The sequence below is a fragment of the Lactuca virosa genome, chromosome 7 (assembly GCF_052849685.1).
Source record: "Lactuca virosa cultivar CGN04683 chromosome 7, Lactuca_virosa_CGN04683_v6, whole genome shotgun sequence".
Taxonomy (NCBI): Eukaryota; Viridiplantae; Streptophyta; class Magnoliopsida; order Asterales; family Asteraceae; genus Lactuca; species Lactuca virosa.
Genome location: NC_136432.1, coordinates 52,627,444 through 52,637,157, shown reverse-complemented (window position 1 = coordinate 52,637,157; position 9,714 = coordinate 52,627,444). Strand labels below are relative to the sequence as shown.

Genomic DNA, 9,714 nt, shown 5'->3' with positions numbered 1-9,714 from the left:
GATTCACACGGTGAATCCGAAAAATATTTTTCACATTCACAATGTTAATATATGAATTTAGATATTTTTAGATTTTTTTTTTCGATAAAGAATAAGCTCTAGAAATTGAAAAAAATATTTGGTTCTTTGAAGAACCAATAATTATGGTTCTCTATTGAACTTTTCCCTATATATATATATATATATATATATATATATATATATATATATATATATATATATATATATATATATATATATATATATATATATGTCCAACCCAAAAGAAGAAAACAAAATATCATGTAGAGTCTTAAACAAGTATGCAAGACATCTAGATAGGAATAATAAAAAGCTTTTCTCAAGAATTGATCTAAAGCAGTGACCAAAAGCCTTAACCAAAGAATATACATATGTCTAAAGATACCATATAAATATAATACGATTACCGTCGAATCCCAAGAAACACCTTTTGCGCAATCATCGTTAACAAGAAAAGAACAAAAGAAAAGACACCCATAAAAGAATATAAAACATGATCTAAAGACAATTAGACACATACCCTTTAACCTTACCCTGAAAAAACAGTAAAAATGGCTAGTGATATAATAAGATCGATGATGTATTCTGTTATGATACTGAACGTCGTGATTTTAGAAATCTATTACAGGGATATATATAAAGAAACTGTCAACGATGCTTCCATCATTGGTATATATCCTTCTTTCTCCCACAACCACACATACAAATATAATGCATGCATGCAAAATACTAGCTAGGGTTCTAACTTGTAACGTTTGTATATATGTATCAACAGGTTCAAGATCTGATTTTCTGAAAGAATTAATGTCATCAATTGACTTCTCGAATGCAATGATAGGCTTCGGTATAGCATTTTTGGGTGCGACTGTTGTATATTTAGCATCAAAATCATCTCAAAGAAACGATTATATCGTTTGGCAATTAATTATGTGGCTTGTAGAAGTATCATTCGCAACTACTATATTGGGTCTCGCTCTTAATGCCATGGGGTATCTTTTAGTACTCTAAATATTAATGGTGTTTTTATTCAATATGACATGAGCACATATACTTGGACAAAATATTTTCTAATTTTTCAAAAGGTTGAATAAACGTAACATATATGATTTTCTTTTACAACATATAAAATATTAAGTTCACATTTGAGAAAACAATTTACAGAAAAAATAATACATATAGTATTCGTATTTTCTTTTCCATGAATAGGGTGTAACTGAGTCGAGATAGCTTGTGAGATACTCGAGACCGACTCGAAATCGACTCAGTTCAAGTCGATTCAAGTATTGAAATATGTGGCTCGTGAAACTCATGAGCTTAATCGAGCTTAGTTACATTTATACTTTTATGCTTAGTTGTATTTCTATTTCAATTTAATGTAATTTTATCTTTTTAATAATTAGTCGAGTCGAGTTGAGTCAAGCTCGAATGTATCGATTACTTTATTAAGCTCGAGTCCGAGTTTGAAATTGAGGTCCGAGTCGAGTTTTGAGCCTGATCTTTTAATTAGTCGAGTCGGGTTTCAAATTTGGCAATACACGATTGATTCAATTGGGCTCGATTACACCCTTATCCATGAGTCTAAAAGAAGTGGTGAAGATAAAACTTAGTACTGTTACTTTTATTTTGTCTTAAGAAAAGTACATCTTAAAATGTACTTTATGAAATTTTACATAATGCGAACCTAACTTTTCCCATTTGTAATTTTCAGAAAACGATGGAGCAATTTAAAATCCGTTTAGTAACTCAACTCAATTCGCGTATCAACGCAATAGAATTAAAAGGTGGCTACAAATTTATGTCTTGGAGACTTGATTTCTTATTTTTCAATTTCTGTTACATAATTTATACGATGCAAATTATACAATTGTATTTGTGGAATTTATAACAAGAATAAATAAATAAAGCCTCACGTTTCTTTTTATGTACGTGTTGCCACCGAAATTAAGGTGGTCTTTTAGTGATCATATCACTAAAATTAACAGTTTTAAATTAAAAAAGTTATAACCCAAGTTTTAAGGTGGTGACCCATCGTTCTAGAAAAATATGCATTGCAATAATTATTATTATTATTATTATTATTTTTTTTGTATATTATATTTAATACTGCACCTCTTTTTATAATGCACACAATGTTATATTAAGTAGCTAATGGGATGGTCGGTATGTTTATTAATCCTATATTTTTTATATTATTTTAGACTTTTAGTAATGGTCTGCTATATACGGGGTCTATTTTTATAATTTTTGTGAAATATAGGGACTATGCTGGTAAATTAGAGAGACTTTTTATAATTTTATGAAACACAGGACCAACCATTTCTGTTAATTTACTACTAGGCAGAGCGAATTTCTGTAATTTTGTATGTAAATCATTATTTCTATAAACCAATTCTATAATTTATAGAAAAAAGGGACCATTTTTGTATATTTTGTTTTTTTTTTTCAATTAAACAGGAACCATTTGCATAAGTTTAGAAAACATTTCTGTAATTTTTGTAAAACAAAAAGACGATTAATATAAACTTGCTATTAGACAAAAAACCATTTCTCTAATTCGCTATTAGAAAGACACCAACACTGTAATTTGCTATTAGACATACCATTTCTGAAATGCAATGAACCATTCACTATAACTCAGGGACCAAGGGACCATTTCTGTAATTATCCTAAACGGCAATAATTGTATATAACGTATAATAAACATTATCGGACAGTTTAAAAAAGCTGAAATTTTATTAGAAAATAGAAAATATTTACTTTATGGGGTTAATAACCTCAATTTCGATAAATCAAAAACTCTTAACACATGATATCATATCATCTGAAATGTGATTTAAGATATCACAAATCAATCCATATTGGAATTAAAACTCCAACAATACAGCTACTCTGAATATATCGATTACTATAAAAGCGTATAGCCATGGACTCAACGCACCAACAACATATTTCACACACAAAAAAAAAAAAAGCTCCATAACAACACACCCACAAAAATAAAACTGAAAAAAGAAAAAATATACTATTTTGTGTCACGAGAGAAAAAGAAAAAAATAATAATAATAAGAACACAGTAAACAGTGAACAGAATTTGGTGAAGCTCTCTTGTTCTGGAACAAAACCTATGTTTTGTAGTTTAACAAGATTTCATCAAATGACTCCATGGCTTTTTATATGATCAATTTTCTGTATTCAAGAAAACAAACGAGAAATGTTAAAACACAAATCTTGTAAGCTATACACGAGTGTTTCTTATTTAATGCAGAAATAACAACTTAACAGACAAAGTCAAGAAAAAAAGGCTTTTCCCATTAACTGTTAAATCCCGACTTTTTACAAATTTGTCCTGGTTTATTTTTGCCTTCCATTTCTTCAAATGTGTCGTCATTCTCTCATATTAGTATTTGACTGTGTCAAATGTCTAAAATTCCCCTAGATAATTAATTTGCGTACTTTGAAATTTGAATGAAACCAATATTTAATTATACAATGTTTGAATTAGATTTGATGGTACAATCCAAGATCCAAACATATTTAACTAATTTTATAGATCCAGATCAGATCTATGTTTTTTCCATTTTAATATTCAGATCAGTCACAGTCACAGTCACAGTCACAGTAGAAGGTCACAAAAATAATTATTAAGTTGGAAGAGAACCCCGACCTGAAATTACCTCCCTGACCCTGCAAACACCTCGAACATTCCACAGCAATTTGACCAGGAAGTCAATTTTCTCTCTTCTAGTGGAACTGGAGGTGGATCTACCACTGCCTGCATTCATTTTCACAAATTTATAAAATTCTGAATATTTATATAAAATATTGATCCACCACTCTAACTAGCCACTAATCTTTGTAAAATAATTATTTCTCGCGAATTAGGGATAATTGCAAGAAATAGCAACGTACTTTTATTCACTTGTTTATTATATTTATAGCATCTTACTTTCATTTCTTCCCATTACACTACACAATTGTATTTTAAAAATCTACCCGATTAAAGCAATGTCAAAAAAACACAAAGAAAAGTATAAAGATATTGCATAATCATTATAAGTTTATAACCCTAAATTCGTTAGTATATGGCATCATAGCATACCTGTTTTAGGTGTCTATCAGAGTGCTCAACTGAATCTGCATGATCTTGAGAAACCTCTTTTGAAACTGATTCATCTACACTAGAAATTGGGATTTCATCCTTCAAAGCATCTTCACTAATGGTAATCTGTTCTTCTACAGCTTCAGGCACAACTAATTCTTGTCTCTCTTCGTTCTTTGTTTCATCATACACTTTTACTGCCTCTTGTACAGGGTTAACTGGTTCAACAATGGGGGAAACCTCGGATTCTACAACTTCATCAGGTATTGTTTCAGGCAAAGATTCAACTGCTGGAGCTTTGGTTTCATCAACTGGATCGACAATGGGGGGAATCTCCAGCTCTTCAACTTTATCAGTTGTCTGTTCAGCTTCAGGTTCAAGAACAACTTCTTTCTTCTCATTTGAATCCTCATCTGAAGTATCACTAGAACTCGAACTACTACCATTTGAGCTCTTGGGTTTCTCACCTGTTTCAATCTCAATATTACTTTCTTCCCCGTTTGCGTCCTTAGATTTGATTTCAGATGAATCGTCTGCTCTGTTCTCCACCTCTACCGATGGATCTTGAGCGTTTTGGTTGTCCTGTGAAGCTTCATTCTCCCCTGGCATGGTCGGATCCATTAAAGACGAGTAAGAATACAATAATAACCCCTAAATTGAGCTTGAAATAAGCCCTAAAGTCTAAAGAAGTAGACAATAGTTGATGGGTGAGCTCGTGAAACAACTCAAAAGTGCTAAAATCTACTCCTTTCATTACCAAATTTATACTAAAATCCAAGTCCCGACACAGTTAAGCTTAGACCCACAAACCAACTTTACGAAACGAATTCAAATCGACAACGAATAGATGCAGAAAAAAATTGAGAGACAGATGTATAAACAGTTAAGCGCTAAACACGTTTAACTTTTCGCAATAAACTAATCAACACTTTTGAGCGAAATCGGGCCACACCCAACACACTGAAACACCATAAAAAGATTGAATAGCAAGTGGGTTGGGTGTGAATCGCTGGATTAAAGCAAGAACATAAAGAAATAAGGAGAGAGATTGAGGGTATGTCCGTACCCTGATGAGGGTTAGTTGTGGATGAGTTATTAACCTCCTTCTTCTTCTTGGCAGCTTTTCGCTTCTTAGCACCTGATGGCATGATTGAATTATAGAGATGAAATAGAGAAAGAGGAATTTGGGGATGGTTGTCTCCTCTTCTTTGTCTCACTGTAAATCGCAAGTAGGGCCTTCAGTAGACTAATGGATGAATCTCGTGTGACGAAAGATTCAAGTTAAGATTTGTGCCACTGGTGCTTTTGGCAGGTTGCCGACGGTGTAGTCTTGTAGAGGTGGGGTAGGGTGTATGGGGGCGGGATGGGGATGTCTAAAATAGCTAAACCCATTTTTGTTAAAAAATAATAATTTAAAAGATATATAACAACTTTATGAGTTGATTAAAAAAAATACTGTTATTTAACGAATTGATATATATGAAACGATAAAATATACTGTAATAACTCTGCTGTATTAAACTAAGGTTGCATTCCGAACAATGAAAAGATTGGAATGGTGCAAGTAATTTTAAAAAAAATATTTGGTTCAATAGAAAATAAAATGTAATTCATCAAATTTTTGTGATTTTATTGTCCGTAAAAAAATCATATTTCAACAATATAATATATGAAAAACAAAAAACATATCATATATAATATACGTAACACAAACATAGTACTTTATAACAATACAAAATACACATTTTATAATGATATAAATAAAAATAGATTCAATAATATATTCTGTTTATACCGATTATTACTTATTAAAAGCTATGACAAAAAAAACAATAATAAAATATTGAATTATATGTTGTGGCGAGGACAATTTGTGTTGGAAGTTAAATTTTAACAAATAAGAATTATATACCGTTGTTGTGTTTGTTGTTATATATATGGTTGATATCATTTCAATTTATGTTGTTGAATGAAAACGTATTAGATGTGACCGAACTCATATATAAGGAACATATATAAAAATAAGCATGAAAACATATACAAAATATACGTCGAAACATAAAAATAACTCGAAATCATACAAACAAATAAATAAAAATAAGCAAGTAAGATTATTCATTAAGTTAACGAACGGAAATTCAAATAATAAAAATTGTATTATATGTGACAAGACTCATATGTAGAAAGTGTAAATAAATAATATAAAAAAAATATAAAAAAAACGAAAACATTAAAAAAGATTACGTCGAAACATAGATAAAGTCGAATTTGTACTAATACATACATAAAATAAAAAAAATAAAAAAAACATGTGACTTTTTTTTAATTTACGAACAAAAGTTGTAAATATATGTTAGAAACTTTGACAACTTTAATTTATACCTACACATACAAACTACAAGGGATAAACATAAAAGTTTAGAAAATAAAAGGGTGAAAATGACATTTTATAAACTTCAAAATGAGGGGGTCAAAGTGACATTTTTAAAAACAGAGGGGTGAAAAATATAATTTTACAAAATATTTTAAAAAGTAGAGGGATAAAATGTGAATTTTATGAAAGTGGAAGGGTTGCAACTGTTAGTGGAAACTTCCATCGACATTGCAAATTGATATATAGCTGGGAACTTGCCTCATCGCATGTTGCGGCGGTGGCGACAGAACGTTTTATAAGTTGAATTTTGATGATTATATTGATAAAATTAGGTATTGCTACATTTATTGGTAAATAAATATATAAGGTCGGTGCCACTAACTAACTCCAGTTTATATCGTCGAATTAAAACATATTATATGTGATCAAATTCATCCGTAGGAAACATACATAAAATAAGCAAGAAAATATACACAAAAGTTACATAAAAAACGTATCATATATGACCAAACTCATATGTAGAAAACGTACATAACAATAAGCAAGAAAACACACACAAAATTTATGTCGTATGTAACAACCCGTTCTTTCGAGTCAATAAAAGTCAATGAAATTCACACTAGATCAAACAAAGAGTTGCAATTATTCATACCTAAGCCTAATACTTAGCTTAAATCATATTACATCTTAGTATAATTTTGGTTTTATTCCAAGGAATTTTAAGTGAAAGCTATACTTTGGAAATACGTAGGAACCTTAAAACTTAAAGAAAATTAATATATATATATATATATATATATATATATATATATATATATATATATATATATATATATATATATATATAGAATTCGGTATTAGGAATCAATTCCAAGACCAACACCGAATTCCCTTTAAGAAACAAAGCTTGACCGAATTTTGTTTTCCTTTTGACCCAAGAAACCGAATTCACACCCACTTGTAAGGTTTGACCGAATTCTCCATTTCCACATTGACTAAAACCGAACACCCTTCATTTTGATGACTTTAAGACCGATTTCATGAAGGAATTCGGTCTTAAAGGACCGAACACCCATAATTTGAGGTCCATTAAGGCCGAACACCCTATATATATGTGTGTGTGTTAGGCCGCTTTCCCAATTCATTTCCCTCTTTTACCACCGAACTCTTGCAAAATTTTCTCTCAAAAGTCATAAGAATTTTACCCAGATCTTCATATCATCTTCAAACATCCAACCGAGTTCATCAAACCACATTCAAATCTTCAAATATTCAAAGTCTCACCAAGAACACCATCACACCGAGTTCATCCAATTTCCCCACCGAAAACACCAAATCCACCGAAAACACCCTTCCCCTTTATTTCAAATATTCCAAATTAATTGGTAAGTAATTCTTACTTAATTAATTATTCCATTTAGTATTTAAATTAATTAATTATTAATTTAAATACGACAACGAATACAATTATTTTTAGGGTAACGTTATTAGCACGTACGCTTACCCGGAGATCGTTTCTACAACACGTTAAATTTCGTCACCAACGCACAAACAAGGTGAGTTCATACCCCTACATTTTTCTAGTTTTTAATGTTTTTAGGGAGGAATACAAGTACCACAAAAATACATTGTTGGAACATTTCAGTATTTTCTAAACGATTTCAAAACTGTCATATATTGTTTTAAGTTATCCTAATTTAATTTGACAGTAATCAATCATTGTTTTCACTGAGACTTATTTTATACACTCATAATTATATGAACCTTTGTAACATGTAGAGCAAAGGAACACTTTCAGAATTACTTATTTTACAAATGGAATATACACTTATAAACTATAATAGGTATAGTTTATAGAAGAATTACATTATCAATGCGCGAAACATAGATACAATCCGAATAAACATATAAACTATAATAGATATAGTTTATGGAACAATTACATTATCAATGCGCGAAACATAGATACAATCCGAATAAACATATAAACTATAATAGATATAGTTTATGGAACAATTACATTATCAATGCATGAAACATAGATACAATGCAAATAAACATATAAACTATAATATGTATAGTTTATGGATCTTACAAACAGTCATTTAAATTCAAATGATTCGTTTTATTCTACACTTAATCGTCAGTATAGCATTTTGTGAGTGAGCATCTTCGCGTACTTACCTAAGTACTAACAAAAGTCCTGCGATTATAACCAGAGTCTCCTGGAGGGAGAGCGTGAGTTTGTGTATAGATCTATACGGGACTGACAATCTCGCACCACAACTGTTAGCTACAGTTAGGCCGGCAGGCTTGGGTGACAAAGTCATTTCGATTCCCACGCCTGAAGAACGTCGTTCAGCCAATTCAATGGTCAAGTATGGTTATAACAACTCATAAATTTGGTACTAAATGATACGATTAATGTATGAATGGTAAACAACTTCACTTAGTTTTATTATAAATAAAACTACAACAATGTATAAAACCACATCAAGGTATATTACAAACAGCTGGTGTTACCAGGGAATTACAAATTACAGAGTCTTTATCCATATACATATGCATCATACTATTTTGAAATACAAAAACACCTTTACAGAAAATATAGGATTTTCTGGGTAAAACACATGAACATCTTTTACAAGGAAACAACTTATAGATTTCTACCTACAAACATACTTATGAACTCACCAACTTAAATGTTGATACACTTTCAAAATCACCTGTATTCTCAGGGAACCGATAAGACATGTACACTCGCAGCTTTTTGAGAAGACGGAGCTTTTAGGGTCGCGTCTTTTATACTTTTGTTATACCTTTTGATTTCATACAAACCATGTTATGAACAGATGTAAATACTATATTTTATCAATGTAATGGTTGTGTTGCTTGATTACTATTATACAATTGTTGTGATACTGTACATGACGTCCTCCGCCCCCGAACGTTTCCGCCGTTCCGGTTTGGGGGTGTGACAGATTGGTATCAGAGCATTGTTTATAGTGAACTATGTATATCAAACCTTACATGGTATACAACTATAAACACTAAAGGGGCCGAAGCACTCTGAACTAAAAGTATACTTTTAATATCTAAGTATTATATAAGAAGTATATTAACACTACATACATACGAGAAACAGTATCGCAAGAAGATCAAAACAAAAGTATTTAGATGTGGGTCACTACGGTTATACCTGGACAGTTATGTAATCATA

General features: G+C 30.8%; 2 protein-coding genes across 2 annotated transcripts; one reads left to right on the top strand and one right to left on the bottom strand.

Moving 5' to 3' along the window:
* The first annotated feature begins 542 nt into the window (after positions 1 to 542).
* Positions 543 to 1,940, top strand: LOC145126067 (uncharacterized). Its single transcript, XM_079061472.1, has 3 exons — positions 543 to 690; positions 797 to 1,010; positions 1,730 to 1,940. The coding sequence occupies exons 1-3, from the start codon at positions 573 to 575 to the stop codon at positions 1,758 to 1,760; spliced, it is 363 nt and encodes a 120-aa protein (XP_078917598.1). The 5' UTR covers positions 543 to 572; the 3' UTR covers positions 1,761 to 1,940.
* A 1,078-nt stretch (positions 1,941 to 3,018) lies between these two features.
* On the bottom strand, positions 3,019 to 5,407 carry LOC145124657 (uncharacterized). Its single transcript, XM_079060074.1, has 4 exons — positions 5,187 to 5,407; positions 4,121 to 4,722; positions 3,686 to 3,793; positions 3,019 to 3,207 (listed from the first exon to the last, which is right to left on the bottom strand). The coding sequence occupies exons 1-3, from the start codon at positions 5,266 to 5,268 to the stop codon at positions 3,692 to 3,694; spliced, it is 786 nt and encodes a 261-aa protein (XP_078916200.1). The 5' UTR covers positions 5,269 to 5,407; the 3' UTR covers positions 3,019 to 3,207; positions 3,686 to 3,691.
* Between the last annotated feature and the right edge of the window lie 4,307 nt (positions 5,408 to 9,714).

Coding starts and splice junctions, on each gene's coding strand:
- LOC145126067 (XM_079061472.1), top strand. CDS start 573: ATGGCTAGTGATATAATAAGATCGATGATGTATTCTGTTATGATACTG. Junction 691..796: donor CAACGATGCTTCCATCATTG/GTATATATCCTT, acceptor ATGTATCAACAG/GTTCAAGATCTGATTTTCTG. Junction 1,011..1,729: donor CTCGCTCTTAATGCCATGGG/GTATCTTTTAGT, acceptor TGTAATTTTCAG/AAAACGATGGAGCAATTTAA.
- LOC145124657 (XM_079060074.1), bottom strand. CDS start 5,268: ATGCCATCAGGTGCTAAGAAGCGAAAAGCTGCCAAGAAGAAGAAGGAG. Junction 4,723..5,186: donor CACAACTAACCCTCATCAGG/GTACGGACATAC, acceptor CGACCATGCCAG/GGGAGAATGAAGCTTCACAG. Junction 3,794..4,120: donor CTGATAGACACCTAAAACAG/GTATGCTATGAT, acceptor AAATGAATGCAG/GCAGTGGTAGATCCACCTCC.